At 44.7% G+C, this 19,758-nt stretch overlaps 1 protein-coding gene across 3 annotated transcripts in view; it reads right to left on the bottom strand.

The window, feature by feature from the left end:
• NSUN6 (NOP2/Sun RNA methyltransferase 6) overlaps window positions 1–19,758 on the bottom strand; it is a 68,881-nt gene that overhangs the window by 17,119 nt on the left and 32,004 nt on the right. For all 3 annotated transcript variants that reach the window (XM_088478592.1, XM_088478593.1, XM_088478594.1), the window contains exons 7-8: window positions 19,202–19,283; window positions 13,382–13,501 (exon numbers count right to left, since the gene is read on the bottom strand). In XM_088478592.1, the coding sequence (XP_088334718.1) occupies window positions 13,382–13,501; window positions 19,202–19,283 (202 nt within the window). The remainder of the gene's footprint in view (window positions 1–13,381; window positions 13,502–19,201; window positions 19,284–19,758) is intronic.

Raw genomic sequence — 19,758 nt, 5'->3', positions numbered from 1 at the left:
TGGAAAAACTGGTTTTCGCGGCTCATAGGAGACCCCCTTAAGATGCATTTACAGATGGAAAAGATGCTCGTCGCAAGCCAAATTGACCGAGACCTGGCGTACCGAGAAGAACTGTTTGGTGCGACTGCAGCAATAATGTTGAGGACAAATCTGTATACTCATTCCCTACACAGAACGGAGGCAGCCAGTTTGTTGAAGAAACTAATTCACCAATAACCTGTGACTTCTTTGTACCACATGTCTTAACAGTGAAATGGGTTTGTAGTGAAGTGTGTAGAAGGCTGCACTGCCTGGAATATTGCTTCAGCCCATGAAATGACTGACGCTACTCCTCGTAGTGAATCTGTACACTTTAAGGACACTTTAAGGACAGACAGAATCCTTATAGAAGAGAAAAAAACACAAGAAAGGCTTTATTCGTTTCTCTACAGCAAACTGTGTGCTTGTTGAAATAAGACATTCAACAACCAAGCTAGTATTTTATTTATTTTTAAAACAATCATACAATCAAACCATGACAGGGGTAATTGCCTGCCTGCAGACACTGAATACATTTACCTCATTACACGGCTGGCTGTGGAGACACCACATGGATGAAAATAATACCACTAAACAATAAATACACGCTGCGCTATCCAGTAAAATGTTAATTGCTGTTTTTCATAAGGATATATCCATCACAAATAAACGCTGCTAATTATTTAATGTGCGGCTTTACCAAAACCACGGGGATCGGCACAAATTGGAGGTATGTTTAGACAAATCAGTGGATTAGCACGGGAACATTCTCCACCATTTCCAGGTCCTGTATATTTTAACACAGAACAATAACAACAACAAAAAAGCACATGCATAATACAAAAAGTGCAACTAATGTGACCATAAATTAGGGATGTCCTCTTCTATTATTACTTAGTATGGTAATATTGAAGGAGGGACTACAATAAACCTCATGACGTGCAATTCTCCTCTTCATCCAGTTAGAAAACAATACTTATGTAAAATAGCAGTAAAAATGCAGACCTTGCCAACGTTATTTTGTGATGGCATCTAGTTTTGCATTTTTGCACCCATTGCATTGCCAATCGAAATTGTGGAGACTTAAAACTTAGCTCCTGGTGGGTGAATCTTGACAGAGTGTATGTCATATTGCTAACATATGAAAAACATGATATCTTACATATAAAATTCATTGGTCTGTTTGTTTTATGGTCTGTCTGTCTGTCTGTCCGGTCATGCATTCAGACACCCCTGCACCAATTGGGATGAAGCCAACACGAGGTGGTCCAGGACAGATTTTAGGAGGTTTAGGGTCCCGGTCGACCTCCCATTGGTGTACGCTGGGCAGAACTTTAACCGGGGAGCCTGTTCTGAGTCTTCCATTGGATGGATTTGGACGAAATCTTCACAGAGTGGTAACATTGGATCCCAGAAGAAAGACTGGTGGTTGAGGTCCCGATCGGACTTCTCATTGGTGTACGCTGGGCAGACATTTGACCCAGGCATGCTGGCAGAACTTTGACCCGGGGAGCCTATTCTGGGCCTTCCACTGGATGGATTTGGATGAAAACTTCACAGAGGGGTGGCTATTTGTCTGAGGTGCCTAATGGAGTGGTGGGGGTCTTAGTTGGATCTCATGGCGGAGTGCACTGGGCAGAACTTTGACCCAGGGAGCCTGTTCTGGGCCTTCCACTGGATGGATTTGGATGATATCCCATAATAAAACTTAATAACTTGAAGATTTAAACCTGAGCAACACAGGGTTCTTCAACCAGTTATGGAAAACGATACCTAAATGAGCTTCAAGTGGTGAAGACCATGGGGGAGATTTCTCAAAACTTGAGCGGTGCGAGATAAAGTACCAGTCCTCATACAGGGTTTGATACATATTTCCCCCATGTATTTACATACTCATTGACGTATCTACAATGGGTGCAGGATGTGTGGTGCACATGGGCACCAAGGCGGCCCACACTGCACCCATAGACAATGCTTACCTCTCTGCCGAGCGTCAAATAAATTTCCGGGAAAACGGTGCAGACACCATTTTCTTGGAGAGCTGTAATGTACAGAACTCATTGGGAAAATGGTGCCAGAACCATTGACCTGATGGAGAAATGCGCATGCGCAGCAGACTCTGGCACAGTTCCAGAGCTTACTCCATGCATGCGCCAGTGAGGGGCGCACGGAGACTGCACACGTGCCCCGCTCCTCCTGGTCACAGTGATTTTGCGTGTGGCTGAAGCCTATACATTTAAAAGGGACTCCTTATCCACCCCACTCCTCTGATCTAGGCATCTGGATTGGCTTTGAGCAGTTAGGTTTGCAGAGGATGGCAGAGATCCTTGAGACACTTATGCCCCCTCTATTTCCTGAAATGGCCATTATCTATTTATTCTAACAATGTTAAAGGTCTTAATGTCCCGGAGAAAAGATCCTGATTATTATACTCCTTACACATTGATAATGTTGATGCTGCCTTCATCCAGGTAATGCACTTTAAAAAAAAAAAAAAAAAAAAGCTTCACCTGTCCTGTAGAACCGTCACCTAGGAGGGTCTTTAATAACTTTCCAAATCAAAGTCTAAAGATGGTTGCTATCAGGGCCGGCTCTAGGGGTGTTTGACCAGTGCGGTCGAATAGGGGCGCCACCAATAGAGGGCGCACCCCTCCCCAACATCCCGATTTCAGTGGGCCTGTGGGTGGTAAATCGGGGTGGTAAATCGGGAGGTTGGGAACCCCCACCGCCGCAGCTGTGCGGCAGGGCCGAATCCCCGGAGTGTGATTGGATACAGCGCGCATGAGCGCGGCATCCATTCACAGATGGGAGAGGGCTGGGGAAAGCCCAGCCAGTGACGGAGGGCTGGGCTTTACCCCCAGCCTGACGTTACTTGGAGGCGTGCCATGCGTCACACATGGCCTATGGTAATGAGCGTACCGCAGCGTACCAGGCCGGCACAGAGTGCTCATACCCCTGGAGCTGGCCCTGGTTGCTATATTGTGCTGAATACATCTGAGGCTCACTGATTTGTCGGAGTTTGCTGTCCGTGATGGTTGAAGCAATGCTTGCCCACCAATGCCAAGCAGAAGTTCTCCTTCGTTAATTTGTATGTCCCCAAAACGGGCCAAAAATCCTTTCTAGAAAAGCCACTGGAACTGATTGAGGATAGGAGAGAATGGACATTAATAGCCGGTGAGGATTTTACTTCAATACTAGCACATCCTCTGGAACTTCCCTTAAAGAGGCTAAATAAAGTTAGGAAAATTCTTCATGACTTCCAAATAAGGGATACCTGGAGACCCTGTCATCCAGCAGAGAGGGATTACACATTTTACTCCCATCTCTACTCATATTCCAGCATAGATTACTTTTTCGAAAGACATGATTACTTAGACTTTCTACTGGATTCCTCCATTTGTCAGATAACTCGGATTATGTACCTATATAACTACAACTGCTTCTATGAAAACCCCCTCCCCCCAGACACTGGCATTCTAAATTTGAATCTCTGATTACATTTCCCTCAATAATACAGCTGAAGTCTCTCATATATTATGATTTGGGAGGCTCATAAACATGTTATTTATTTACCTTTATACCACAAATGCATCCAGTTGGGTTCATTCTTAAAAAGGCAAAGACCTGAATGCAGAGATGTGCTTTAGTCCAAAATCTCTGCCTTGGAACTCTCGCAGAAGCACTCACTGGCTCCTGACACACTACTGGGGGTGCCAGAATGCCCGTTCATCCTTAAAACAGACTCCTTAACGATCGTGTTAATGGGCGTATCGGCGTCACAGAAAAGATCCCATCGGTGGGTCAATCGGCCAGGTAAAACGCTTGCTAGAGCTCATAGGGTCCAGAGATCACTGACAAATATTTGTTGTAACCAATGCGATAAGAGAATTATGGAAAACTCAGACTCATATATATCAGAGAGCCTGATTCAGAGATGGACATAGTGCTGATATTTACACAGTTCAGCGATGTTTTGCTACTGCGAATGGTCTAGGAATCCCTTACTGCGAACCCGTGTCCTATTCAGTTTGCAATTGCACAAATCCAATGCTTCAAAGGCCATGCTCAGTTGGATTAGAGGATTGTAGTAGCTAGAGTAGAGTAGACCCCAAGGCTACTGCAAATGCCGATGTTGTGCTGACGCTCGAGTCTTTACAATCTCCATCGCAAATGCACAGACCACACAGCCTGAAAGTGGGTGGAGTACACTCCATGGCACCATCGAGCACAAAAGCAAAGGCAGTCGCACCAAGATATACAAAGTGTCGCATATCAAAATTGCCGGATTTACTCCGGAGTGAGGCCTTTAAAGTTGAAAAAAAAATGCAATATTTGGCTGTTCACTAATATTTGATGTGATTCCTCTGATATGTAAATTAATCACCAATAGATTTTACTCTTAACTCACTCCGTTATGTCACAACCATGCAAGTAAATGAAAACTAGATACAGCGTCACCATGGTTGAAATGTTGCTTTTATATTCTCAGTCTATTCCCATTAGACAAACAATAATAGTCAGTACTGGAAGATTTCCCACAGAAAAACTGGTTCTGAGTAAAAAAAAATGTTTTTGAGACTTGTACGGACGTGACTGGGGCCAGCTGTAATAACAATGGGAGATGGGATTCTCAGGTCCACGTTCTCAGAGCAGGAGAGGAGGCAGCTCCATTATAGATCTTACAAGAAGTGTAAATGTCACACATCCTATACAGGGGACATGTGTCCAGCCTGAGATACAGTATGTACAACATTCGTATAGAAGTGGTGTGTACCTGATCAGAGAAATACGCATTAATACAACTGCTGACAAAGGGCAAACGTTTATACCGGTTTACATTCATTCCATTTTGTTGCCCCTGAAAACTTGTTGTCTGAGAGAATAATCGGATAACCGCTAATTATTAGGGTAATGTCACCAGTACGGGTACTATTCTGTTATATGGATAATCCTAACTAAAGAAAATATCTGTTATATTTGTGGATATCCGCCATTTGCCCGAAGAATCTTTCATGTCATGGCCTGGTCTATATAAAATATTGTAGTGCAGCAAATGGACGCTGGCCAACGTCAACCACCATGTGTCCTATGAGTATTCTAATGAGCTGCTGGTGGTTTATCCTACATCCCATTCCTTGCTCTGTCAGCCCAGAGATGCTTCATTGGGATGAATTTCCTGACAGAAGATGCTCCTGCTTTAAGCTACAGTCATGAAGCATTTCAGGGGGCATAACTTTGTGCCCTGGAACTTTATGTTGCTGAAAAAGACTATTCTAAAGTTGTGTACACTGCTGCCAGAATGGACTAACAACAGTGTTCTGAGGCTGTACCATTTGGCATTTCTGCTTTATTCCATGGGTTTTTGCTATATTGCTAACCCCTCTACCAGCGTGAAACACGAACCAGGGAACATCAGCAATGTTTTCCAATCGTCCAGTATGTGTGTCCCTTAGCCCACTGACTGCGGTGCATGTTCTTGTGTTTGTGCACTGACTGACTTCAGCAGACATACCCCATCTGTAACAAGGTGTATATGATGTGCTGGTTCCGACCTCACAGTTCAACCAAGCTTGCGGCTGACTGACTGTAGCCCCTTCTGTTACTCTGTGTTACTCACATACACCCATTTAATTTGCACTCTGTATCAAATTATCCATAGCCAGGACATAACCTGGATGGCGGCCCAGTCATGTGACACAGGGCCTGATTCAGCTTGGATCGCAGTTGCTAATGTGTATGCTATCGGTCGATTGTTGCGTTCTGCGCATGCATTGCAGTACGTGTGGGCGAACTCGCCATTGTGAACGCACGGACTCCATGCAGGACATTTGCAGATTGATTGACAGGCAGAGAGCCAATATCGCCCAGTGCTATGGCTAAAAAGAGTTTTCCATAGATGGGGGAAGGGCACATTGTGTCCTACCTCCCCCATACTGGTCTGCACACACAGGGGACACTCTGTCTTGAAAGAGGCATTGTGAGGGCACCAAGTTAAGCTATTTGGATATGCGAGTGCCGGATCGGGGTTGTGTGTGTGTATATAGATATAGACGAACACAATCAGTTATATATATGCATGCATATATGAATACATAGATAAATATCTCGAAATCTATTTAGCAGGAAAATCCAACTAATATTAAACACTAATCAAGCAGCTTATCTTGGCTCATGAAGTTGCAGTATACATACCAATCCAGTAGATGGCCTACCAACGCAAATACTACATATCGCTGCCCATGTTACTTGCAACCTTTCAGTTACTGTAAGTAAAGTAGCAACAGAATCTACAAGATAGTGCAGCGTTGCACTGAAAGTTGGTGTTCTGATCATGCTTCTGCGGAACTTGACTCCAGCCAGATTATCTTATGCAACGGAACCCAACTGAAAGTCACTGCTCTACAGAGGAACCTAATTGAGGCACATATTCTAAAAGGATCTAGTACAGGTGAAACGGTTTATATCACGTACAGTCAGGTGCATAAATATTGGGACATTGACAGAATTTTCATATTTTGGCCTCTATTCACCACTACAATGCCTTTGAAATGAAACAAACAAGATGTGCTTTAACTGCAGACTTTCAGATTTAATTTGAGGGTAATTACATCCAAATCAGGTGAACGGTGTAGGAATCACAACGGTTTCTATATGTGCCTCCCATTTTTTAAGGGGCCAAAAGTAATGGGACAAACGAAACAATCCTAAATCGAACTTTCACTTTTTAATACTTTGTTGCAAATCCTTTGCAGGCAATTACAGCCTGAAGTCTGGAATGCCTAGACATCACCAGACGCTGGGTTTCATCCATGGTGATGCTCTGCCGGGCCTCTACTGCAAATGTCTTCAGTACCTGCTTGTTCTTGGGGCATTTTCCCTTTAGTGAAATGCATGCTCGATCGGATTCATGTCAGGGGATTGACTTGGCCATTGCATAACATTCCACTTTTTAGCCTTAAAAAATTCTTTGATTGCTTTTGCAGTATGCTTCGGGTCATTGTCCATCTGCACTGTGAAGCGCCGTCCAATGAGTTCTGAAGCATTTGACTGAATATGAGCATATAATATTGCCCGAAACACTTCAGAATTCATTCTGCTGCTTTTGTCAGCAGTCACATCATCTATAAATACAAGGGAACCAGTTCCATTGGCAGCCATACATGCCCATGCCATGACACTACCACCGCCATGCTTCACTGATGAGGTGGTATGTTTTGGATCATGAGCAGTTCCTTTCCTTCTCCATACTCTTCTCTTCCCATCACTCTGGTACAAGTTGATCTTTGTGTCATCTGTCCATAGGATGTTGTTCCAGAACTGTAATGGGCTTTTTAGATGTTGTATGGCAAACTCTAATCTGGTCTTCCTGTTTTTGTGGCTCACCAATGGTTTACATCTTGTGGTGATCCCTCTATATTCACTCTTGTGAAGTCTTCTCTTGATTGTTGACTTTGACACATATACACCTACCTCCTGGAGAGTGTTCTTGATTTGACCAACTGTTGTGAAGGGGTTTTTCTTCACCAGGGAAATAATTCTTCTGTCATCCACCACAGTTGTTTTCCGTGGTCTTCCGGGTCTTTTGGTGTTGCTGAGCTCTCCGGTGCGTTCTCTCTTTTTAAGAATGTTCCAAACAGTTGATTTGGCCACACCTAATGTGTTTGCTATCTCTCTGATGGGTTTGTTTTGATTTTTCAGCCTAATGATGGCTTGCTTCACTGATAGTGACAGCTCTTTGGATCTCATATTGAGAGTCGACAGCAACTGATTCCAAATGCAAATGTCACACCTAGAATCAACTCCAGACCTTTTACCTGCTTAATTGATAATGAAATAACGAGGGAATAGCCCACACCTGTCCATGAAATAGCTTTTGAGTTGATAGTCCCATTACTTTTGGCCCCTTAAAAAGTGGGAGGCACATATAGAAACCGTTGTAATTCCTACACCGTTCACCTGATTTAGATGTAATTACCCTCAAATTAAATCTGAAAGTCTGCAGTTAAAGCACATCTTGTTTGTTTCATTTCAAAGCCATTGTGGTGGTGAATAGAGGCCAAAATATGAAAATTCTGTCAATGTCCCAATATTTATGCACCTGACTGTATATATCCCCAACAATTTTTCTTTTCAATTCAAGCGCCTGCAGTTTCCTGTAAGCATCTGCTTGGCTATAGCGATCAACAAGTCGCAGGGACAAATGGGTAGGGCTGCAGGCGTAAATCTCTGGGCCAGCTGCTTCTCCCAAGGGCAGCTTTACATGGCTTGCTCACGAGTTAGTAGCCCCAAGCATCCTTTTGTGTTGATCCTTGAAACACTGCAAATATTGTTTACAAAGACATTTTGTGATCAATGTCTACAATATAAAATATACATCACAATATTAGATGCCTCTACTGTCTTTGTAAAATTAATTCCACTGAGCAATAACAGGCGTCCACGCGAGCAAAGCTGCGGCATATGCTAGTTTGAAAATAAAAATGTATTTTCATTTCATGTGCTGATTGATCAAAACCTACATATAGGGGTATATTTACTAAAATTAGAGTTTTTAGAAGTGGAGATGATGCCCATAGCAACTAATCGGATTCTAGCTATCATCTTCTAGAAGGTGCTAGATAAATGTTAAGTAGAATCTGATTGGTTGCTATGGGCAACATCTCCACTTCTAAAAACTCTAATTTTAGTAAATATACCCCATAGAATCCTGCTTTTTCCTATGTTGGAAAGGGGATTACTGGCAAAACAAACACCACAAAGTATTTGTAGTGTTTAGAAGACGGAGAAAAAAAAATCACGTTTTCTTTAGGTTCCCTTTCGGGAAATATCAATAAACAAACACTTTTTGTTCATTTCTGTTAAAGTTTTTTTCAAAATGTTAGAATGGGTTAAAAAAAAAAAAACAACCTGTATTGGAAAGTACTAAGGCCCTCATTCAGAGCCGCTCGTAAGCGGCCGCTCGTTCGTTATGAGCGATGTTCGCTCATCTGCGCATGCGTACGGATTGTAATACGCATGCGCGAACCAGTCAGTGCGACCGAAAATCGTTTGTTCGCTAAATAGCGAATGCCTACTATTTTGAGTGACAGGAGGAGGCGTATGTCGGTGGTAACAGGGGAAGGTGCTTGAAAACTGGGAGTGGAGATCAGAACGCAGGCGTGCTTAACGGTCAAAACGGGCGTTTTAAGGGTGTGCATAATTAAAACAGCAGCGTCATTGACCACGTCACTTGGTTGTTTTATAGTCAGAACTGCTCGCAAGATAGCGGTAGGAAAAACCAACCACAAGAATAGCGAGCAGTTCATACGCTGTTCGATGTACTCGATTAATCTAATAAATAGCGGACATGATGTATGGTGCGAGCGGCCAGGGGGCGTATTTTTCAAAATTACAACCGCAAGTTTTGTTAGCTCGTTCAGACCTAGAGGCGTCAACAGACCGCAAAGAGCGAACGGTTCATTTGAATAGCCACCCCTTTTTAATGAATGAACGACCGCAAATAGCGTCCGGCTCTGAATCAGGGCCTAAGTTTCCTGAATGACAAATACAAGGTATAATCTGTGTGGGTACCACATAAAAAAAAGAAAAATCAGTGATATTGATGTTGGAATGTGACGAGTGCAAATGGGAAGTAAGGACAGCACAAGGGTTAAAAATTCCTCAGCGGCGAGGGGGTTAAACTTGTTTTTTCACCAGACACTGCGTTTTCAGAAAACACTGTTAGTCTTTTTGCTCTTTGTAACACATCAAATAAAATGTAACCAAAATGGGCACGAAACAGCAGGTAAGTTTAATGAAAGTAAATGTGTATTTTTTTGTGTACTCGCCCCAAAGAAATACTTTGTCGGTTTCGCTTCACCATCGATCCACTTATTAAAAAAATAAAAAATAAAAAAATACATTGCGGAAGTTGTCACATTCTGCCCTTGAAAATGATCATGCGTTTTCAAGGACAAGTTTTTGCAGGCTTAAACTAAATGTATTTATAATGTGTAGTAGCCTAACAAGGTGTAACATTTTTTTAAATTAAAAAAAACTACCGCGGTAAATGAAGTGTCGTCTGTTTTTATTTGATTCACGAGGGAGAAGATCTGGTAATTAGATTGCCCCATTGTCTGGTGAGAATAGACAAGAACTACTGTATGGGGGCACGGGGTTTAAACGTGAAGACTCCCCTCTTTTGAAACTAGGGGACCCCTCACATGTGCAGGTGTCATTATGGGAGCTATAGGGCATATAGGGCCTGATTCAGAGCCGCTCTTAAGCGGGCGCTCGTTCGCTCCGAGCGATGTTTGCCCAACTGTGCATGCGTACGGATCGTTATACGCATGCGCGAACCAGTCAGTGCGACCGAAAATCGTTTGTTCGCTAAATAGCGAATGCCTACTATTTTGAGTGACAGGAGGAGGCGTATGTGGGTGGTAACAGGGGAAGGTGCTTGAAAACGGGGAGTGGAAATCAGAACGCAGGCGTGCTTAAAGGTCAAAACGGGCGTTTTAAGGGTGTGCATAATTAATACTGGAGCGTCATTGACCACGTCACTGGGTTATTTTATAGCCAGAACTGCTCGCAAATTTGTGGTAGCAAACACCAGCCACAAGAATAGCGAGCAGTTCATACGCTGTTCGATGTACTCGATTAATCTAATAAATAGCGGACATGACGTATGGTGAGAGCGGCCAGGGGGCGTCTTTTTCAAAATTACAACCGCAAGTTTTGTTCGCTCGTTCAGACATAGAGGCGTCACCAGACCGCAAAGAGCGAACGGTTCATTTGAATAGCCACCCCTTTTTGTTGAACGAACGACCGCAAATAGCGACCGGCTCTGAATCAGGCCCATAGTTCCCTCCTGCCCATATATGGAAAACGTATGCACACAACATCATCACTTTCTGATCCCTCTCCCCGGCCACTGACACTCCCTATTGGACCAGTGGGGATAAGCCCATTTTATTTTCTATCTTTCTTTTTAATGCCCCGTTGCTACGGCCAACGACGGCAGTTTTAAGGTGTATGTGGACGAGAAGTCATCGTCCACCGCAAAGGGGTTAGGAATATAATAGGCACATTAACAGGCTACTGAAGGGATATTTTGCACCTCTCTCAGATCTCCAGAAAGTGATGTTTTTGTGGTCTTTGCAAACTTTTTAGATTTGTGTCTTGAACGTTTATACTTAATCAGGAATATGGGGGAGATGTATCAAACATTCTACAAAGTGGAGAAGTGGATAACGTGCCCAAGCAGCCAGCTTCTAGCTAGCATTTATCAAGTACATTCTATAAAATGATAGGTAGAGTCTATGCGTACTGCCAAAGCCTCTATTAATGTATCGTTTAGAGTGACTTGTTACAAAGTTTACTCCCGTTGGTACTTGGGGCCTGATTCAGAGCCGGACGCTATTTGCGCTTGCTCGTTCAGAAAAAGGGGCTGGCTATTTAAATTGACAGTTCGCTCTTTGCGGTCTGTTGACGCCTCCATGTCTGAACGAGCGAACAAAACATGCGGTCGTAATTTTGAAAAAACGCCCCCTGGCCGCTCGCATCATACGTCATCTCCGCTATTTATTAGATTAATCGAGTACATCGAACGGCGTATGAACTGCTCGCTATTCTTGTGGTTGCATTTTCCTACCGCAATCATGCGAGCAGTTAAGGCTATAAGACACCCAACTGACGTGGTCGATGACGCTGCTTTGTTAATTATGCACACCCTGAAAACGCCCGTTTTGACCTTTTGGCACGCCTGCGTTCGGATTTCCACTCCCCGTTTTCAAGCACCTTCCCCTGTTACCACCCACATACACCTCACTCTGTCACTCAAAATAGCAAGCATTCGCTATTTTGCGAGCACACGATTTTTGACCGCACTGACTGGTTCGCGCATGCGTATTACAACCCGTACGAACATCGCTCGGAGCGAACGAGCGGCCGCTTGCGAGCGGCTCTGAATCAGGCCCTTGGTTCCAACTAAGCTCCACACTATTTTCTCAGCCACATCAAATTTGTGCTGGAGGTCATGTGGGAAGGAGGGTACTTTTTTCCACACGTGGTGGACTTGTCCTGTGATCACCTCTTTTTGGGACCAGGTTCGTTCATTGATTTGTTATGCTTTTGGTTTTGATGTCCCATTGGAGCCTGTAGTAGCTATGTTAAATGTACCTACACCTGGGATCTCCAGATCTCAAGATAAATTAATCATGCACATTTGTAACGCAGCCAAGTCTTTAATAGACAAATTTTGGAAAAATCACAGTCCTCCGCCATTATCTGCCTTAGAGTCAAAGATTAATTATATAGCTTCCATGGAGTACATCACAAGTTTGCAAAATAATGGGGTTGTTAAGTTTCAGAAGATATGGGCCCTCATTCAGAGCCGTACGCTCTGAGCAGAGCGCACGCTCTGAATGAGGGCCGCCCTCCATAAAAATGGAGCGTCCTCCTGGACGCTCGTATAGCTGTGGGTCACCACCCACAGCCTATACGAGCGTGCAGTTTGATGGCCGCGATGGTCGTGACCATCGCGACCATCGAAACTGCGATCCGGACCCTGCGGTTGAGGTTTTCAACCGCAAGCCCCGGAGTGATTTTGGCTCTATCAGAGCCAAAATCACTCCCACTGACATCACTAGTGATGTCAGTGGGCCAGCTTCTGACGGGAGGCGTTCCCGTGGGAACGCCCCCGTCAGGGAGGCACGCCCCCGGCACGCCCACCAAAGGGGGCGTGCTGTCAATCAACATAGACAGCACGCCCCCTTTGATCAGACACAACGAGCGAAGGAAAGTCCTTCGCTCGTCGCGTCTGGCGCATGCGCACGACGGAGCTCCCGCCGTCGTGCGCATGCGCAGAGCACAACATCGACCCACTTGCGAGCGGACAGCCGCTTGCGAGTGGGTCTGAATCAGGCCCATGGTCTCCATGGTTCCAATATCAATCTTTACCTACTCCCGGTCTTCAATGACTCTTCAATTTCCCCCAGTAATTTTATTTTAATTTTTTTTCCTTCTCTCTTTCTATTCTTTCATTTCTATAGTATCAATGGAAATATGAAGCATTTAGTTTATTTTTATATTTGATATTTTGTCAATGCAATATGATATTTAAGATTGTTTTAACTATCTGTATTGTAAAAATTTTTGTTGCACTTTTGGGTTGACTCCCAATGTTTTTGTCATTAAAAATGTTTGTATATTTTATCATTCAATAAAAATGTAAAGATTTAAAAAAAAATGATAGGTTGAGTCTGATCGATTGGTTATTATTTACGGGCTATGGGCAATTTCTCTACTTGTCCACTCTTTAGATGGTTTGATACATCTCCCTAATAGTAGCACCGCGCTCATTTATCCACAGAGGGTGGATTACCTGGTCGTTCATGAGAGAGGCGATGTGGGTGGTCTTTCCTCCAGGTGCTGCACACATGTCCAACACACGCTCACCAGGCTGAGGATTTACTACATGGCTGACAACAGCAGAAGGCAAATTCTGTAAATAGGAAAGAAAATATATATATAAAAGAGATGCCCCCTTTCTAAATGTTTTTTTTTTTACTACTATGACACACGCAGAATTCCCAGAAACTGTGCTAAGCAGATGTAAAGGTCTACTAATTAAAAGTTATTTTTACATAACAAGGAGCGCTTTTGAATTTGACAGAAATGCAATATTTAATAACATACATATCTAAAATTCCTTTGCAGAAATATACACAGTAACACAAGAAAACACTTTGGCATAGGTTTCAATTGACGTGTAATTATATATATATATATATATATATATATATATACATATATATATATATATATACACACATATATACATATATACATACACACGCACGAACACACACACACAGGTTGAGTATCCCATATCCAAATATTCCGAAATACGGAATAATTTTGGCATGACTGATTGAATGAAACCTTTGATTTTTGATGGTTCAATGTACACAAACTCTGTCTGAGGCACAAATTGTTAAATATATTGTATAAACTTACCTTCAGGCTCTGTGTATAAGGTGTATATGAAACATAAATGAATTTCATGTATGTACACAAACTTTGCTTGAGCCACAAAATTATTGAAAATATTGTATAAAATTACCTGCAGGCTGTGTATATAACACATAAAAGCATTCTGGCCCGCATTCTGAGGCGGTCAGAGGATGCAAGCGGTCGCTCAGAAACTGGGCGGCCGCTTGCATCCTGACCGGCCGCCTCTATTTCGGTCGTTAGGCTGTGGGTTTACACCCACAGCTCTAACGACCGCTAGGGTGATGGTCGCGATGGTCGTAGACCATCGCGGCTTACGACGAGACCCTAGGGTAGGGTCTCACTTGTCGTAACCCCCGGAGAGCTTCTGGCTCTGTCAGAGCCGGAAGCTCTCCACTGACATCACTAGTGATGTCAGTGGGGCCTCCCCCAAACGGCAGGCGTTCCCATGGGAACGCCTCCGTTTGGCCTGCCACCCCACTGGCCCGCCTTCCAAACGGGGCGAGCTGTCAATCAACATCGACAGCTCGCCCCCTTTGGAAAGAGACCCACTACGACCGGCGCTGTCGGTCGTAGCGGGTCTCACGCATGCGCACGAAGGAGCCGGCTCCCTCGTGCGCATGCGCACTGGACAAACATCGAGGCGGCTCTGCGGTCGTAGACCGTACGGCCGCCCCCTGAATGAAGCCCTCTGTGTGTATATTGGGGTCCCATTCCCAAGATATTTCATTATGATATGCATATATTCCAAAATACGGAATATTCCGTTATCCAAAATACCCCTGGTCCCAAGTATTTTGGATATGGGAGACTCAACCTGTGTGTGTGTGTATATATATATATATATATATATATATATATATACACACACACACATACATATACACACACATACAGTGCATCCGGAAAGTATTCACAACGCTTCACTTTTTCCACATTTTGTTATGTTACAGCCTTATTCCATAATGCAATAAATTCATTTTAGTCCTCAAAATTCTACACACAATACCCCATCATGTCAACGTCTTTAAGTATTTTTTTTGCAATTTTTGCAAATTTAATTTAAAAAAAAAAACAACTAAGAAATCACATGTACATAAGTATTCACAACCTTTGCTCAATAGTTTGTTGATGCACCTTTGGCAGCAATTACAGCCTCAAGTCTTGTTGAATATGATGCCACAAGCTTGGCACACCTATCTTTGGGCAGTTTCGCCCATTCCTCTTTGCAGCACCTCTCAACCTCCATCAGGTTGGATGGGAAGCGTCAGTGCACAGCCATTTTCAGATCTCTCCAGAGATGTTCAATCGGATTCAAGTCTGGGCTCTGGCTGGGCCACTCAAGGACATACACAAAGTTGTCCTGAAGCCACTCCTTTGATATCATGGCTGTGTACTTAGGGTCGTTGTCCTGCTGAAAGATGAACCGTCACCCCAGTTTGAGGTCAAGAGCGCTCTGGAGCAGGTTTTCATCCAGGATGTCTCTGTACATTGCTGCATTCATCTTTCCCTCTATCCTGACTAGTCTCCCAGTTCCTGCCGTTGAAAAACATCCCCACAGTATGATGCTGCCACCACCATGCTTCACTGTAGGGAAAGTATTGGCCTGGTGATGAGTGGTGCCTGGTTTCCTCCAAACATAACGCCTGGTATTCACGCCAAAGAGTTCAATCTTTGTCTCATCAAACCAGAGAATTTGTTTTTTCATGGTCTGAGAGTCCTTCAGGTGCATTTTGGCAAACTCCAGGTGGGCTGCCATGTGCTTTTTACTAAGGAGTGGCTTCCGTCTGGTCACTCTACTGTACAGGCCTGATTGGTGGATTGCTGCAGAGATGGTTGTCCTACTGGATGGTTCTCTCTCCACAGAGGAATGCTGCAGTTCTGACAGTGACCATCGGGTTCTTGGGTCACCTCCCTGACTAGAGCCCTTCTCCCCCGATCGCTCAGTTTAGGAGGCCGGCCAACTCTAGGAAGAGTCCTGGTAGTCCCGAACTTCTTCCATTTACGGATGATGGAGGCCACTGTGCTCATTGGGACCTTCAAAGCAGCAGATATTTTTCGGTACCCTTCCCCAGATTTGTGCATTGAGACAATCCTGTCTCGGAGGTCTACAGACAATTACTTGAACCTCATGCTTGGTTTGTGTTCTGGCATGCACTGTCAAGTGTGGGACCTTATATAGACAGGTGTATGCCTTTCAAAATCATGTCAAATCAACTGAATCTACCACAGGTACCCCGGATCAGTACCGGTGGTCGGCGCCGGCAGGGATGTCGGAGAGGCAGTACGGACGTCCTCCGGACTGTCCGTGCTGACCGCTCTTGAAGATGTTCAGGGGTTGTCTTAGCAGCCCCCCTGTGCAGTGACCCGACTCTGGCCGGGCACCTACGAAAACTGAAGGTGCCTTGGCCTGGGGGCGGGGCATAGGAGAGGAGGTCCTGGTGCATCCTGGGGCCAAAAGTTTAACTGTGTGGTGCCCGATGGCAGAGCCATCGCCTATACCCCAAGATATCCTGTGGATACCCTATGGACCCTGCAGTAGAAAATCAAATCAATAGGACACAGATGCATGGACATATCAGTGAGATCCATCCATGTATTGTTTTAAAAAATGAATGTGTAATATAAAAAAAAAATTATGTGCCTCCACAGCACAACCAGCATCGGGCTTTGGAGCCCCAGTGCTGGTTGTGCTAAACACAGGGGACAAACGACGTAGGGGTTCCCTGTATTAAGCACAACAAGCACAAGGCTAATCAGAGCCAGTCTGGGTTGCCAAAAAACAGGGGACGAGCGACGTAGGGGTCCTCTCGAAAAAAAACGGAATGTTCCCATAGAGAAATCTGGAGGGGGCATGGTGTTTAATGGGCTACACCTCAAAAGCTATTGGAGGTACGTTGCTGAAATTTGGCATGGGCTGGTAGAACTGTTGCTCGGTGCTGCATGCCAAATTTCAGGGCAAAAAACATAGAAAATGAGGACTTGGGAGTAATTTAAATTTCCAACTGTCAGTATTATCTGACACTCAATTAGGACCACTTTTCTGCTGTTCTCTATGGGGGATTTTTGGGAAGGCATAACTCAGGGTAGGGGGCAAATTTACACTTTGGGTTTGTTTTATTAGGTAGCTATTGTTCCAGGGTAGGTGCTTTTGGGGTTTAGGTAATTGAGAAAGTTATAGTTTTTAAACTATTACCTCACGAATCCGCCATTATAGAGATAGGAAGTTTCAACTTGATGCGCAGCCTCAGTAGGAGCCTCCATCAGGTGTACTCACTGTGGCTTCACTTTTGTGCACCAAGATGGCAGGTCAGTGTGGGTGGTAGTGGCGGTGGGCTCGGGGGAAGGAAGCAGCTGTAAGCTGTGGCCGGACCTGGGGGATAGCAGGAGTTAGCTGCGGCTGGGACACATGGGTGTTAGCGGCGGCAGTGGTGCAGGTGGCAGGACCCAGGGGAGGTAGCAGCAGACTGATCCAGGCTCGGATCTGAACGATCCGTGATACCTGTATTTAAATAAACACAGAAGCAGGGACGGGTCAGTGAGACCAGTCTGTGCTTCTGTTTAGTTTGAAAAAACCCTGTTTAAAAATATAAATGGCGTGGCTCCCTCCCCAAAACCAACAACCAGCACCGGGCTTTGGAAAGCTAGTACTGGTTGTGCTAAATACAGGGGACAAATGACGTAGGGGTCCCCCGTATGAAGCACAACCAGCACCAGGCTTTTCAGAACCAGTCCTGGTTGCCAAAATACGGGGGACAAATGACGTAGGGGTCCCCGTGTTCAGCGCAACCAGCACTGGGCTCTGAGTCGGCCCTGGTTCTGGAAATACAGGGGGGAAAAATGCGTAGGGTCCCCCTGTATTTACCAGAACCAGCACCGCACTCCTTCTAGCAGGGGGGGGGGGAGGTGATGCCACAGCCAGGGGAGCCCTTTCACCGGGCCCCCCAGCTGAAGCATCACCCCTGTAACTCCAATAGCTTTTGAGGTGTATCCCCTTAAACACCGTGCCCCCCCTCCGGAATTCTCTATGGCGTTTTTTTTCTATTCAGCCTTAATATAAGGGCACGACCGTGCACTTATAATTATATATATATATATATATAATGTGTGAGATCTATATATATCAGTGTCATAATGTGATAAATAATAGTGTTGTAATGTTATATATGTGCATATTATATTAAGCAGTATGTGTATATACATACACCATCCTTCCCTCCTTTAAATCCTCATGTACATAAGGGGCAAAATGCAGAACAAAAAAAATATTGTAATTTAGTATACAATCTCCAATGGTGTTTAGCGTAGGCTCAATAGAAAGCTGAAAGCTGGAGGCCCCCGACCCCTACATCCCTCACAGCTCTCACTGGATGCCTGACAAACACAGCCTTTCTTCTCTCCCTGCACTCTGGGCCTGCTTCAGCAGAGGATGCAGTAGCTCTAATATGGTAATGACGCAGGATGTGTCATGCCTCCTGAATGCATTACTGATCCGAGTTACGTTCTAGAAAAGAACATTGGGTCATCTGCGAGACCATTGGCAGGCTGGCCGCCACAGATGGTAAAAAGAGGCCAGGATATCTCCATCAACCGACAGAGATCCTGACCTTATCACTCCTCCGTTCTGAGAAAAGGAGGCCGTCGCTGCCCCCCTCCCTGACCCGAAATGGCAGCAGACTGTCTTCATTTCAAACTGCAAGCGGCAACGCAGACCCATACTGCACATGCGGGTCCGGTGCACGCGCATTCCCATACATAGGGAACCTACATGAAAAAGTATACTGGATCCTCTGCTGAATCAGGCCCTCTATACGTGTAAGGAGAACTGCTCCCTTCTGTCAGCACCCAAACCTAGCGACCCCTCCCCCTTCATCCACCTATCGCTTGAGAGACAGACAGAGTAGGTGGGGCAGAGATGAGAGACAGGGGCAGACAGAGGACAGAGATGAGAGAGCCAGACTGGGGGTCAGAGATGACGGAGACAGCAAGAGAGAGACCAATGGGGTGGGGGTGACACTGATGAGAGAGAGAGAGAGACAGACAGTAGGAGGGGGACAGGAGGGATAGAGAGGGAGAGTAATAGCAGAAGGGGTACATGGAGAGGGGAAGGTGGGGGACCCGGCAAATGAAGGGTCTGATATACTAGTTCTATGTGAAGTGCTAGAAGGAACATGCTAAGTAGAGTATTTACCTGCAAAAATACATATCCAGGCAGCACATTATCAAAGGATGGACTTAAGTATACGGGTTCCGTCATTTTAATGCCTTTGCCCCTATAAAACAGAGTGAATGTTTATTAGGAAATATTATTGCACATATCACATACCAATACAAAACCATAGGTGTCTGGTGGTGACCAGCTCTAGTGCCACAGTTTGGAGAGATGATGGTAGACAGCTTCAGGTCAGGCTTCACATCCAGACATAAGTGGAAAATGTCAATATCCTAAATATTTTATTACATTATTTGAAACATGCAGAAATAATGTTATATGGATAATATTCCTTCTTTATACATATTTTCGCGTTAATTTAAGTACACACTTGACACAGTTCAAAAACAAAGCAATGGAAGTTAGGGACTAAGGGCCTGATTCAGACCAGCTCGTAAGCGGGTCGATGATGGCCCAGTGCGCACGTGCGTGCGCAAGCCCCGTAGCGAGTGAGACCTTCACTCGCTCCAGAGCTCGCAGCAAAACGTGGTGGCTGTTGATGTTGATCGACAGCTCGCTCCGTTTTGTAGACGGGT

The sequence above is a fragment of the Taudactylus pleione genome, unplaced genomic scaffold (assembly GCF_031769625.1).
Source record: "Taudactylus pleione unplaced genomic scaffold, aTauple2 ptg000216l, whole genome shotgun sequence".
NCBI lineage: Eukaryota > Metazoa > Chordata > Amphibia > Anura > Myobatrachidae > Taudactylus > Taudactylus pleione.
Note: the sequence above shows the minus strand (reverse complement) of the source record. Positions and strands in the feature narration are given on the sequence as shown.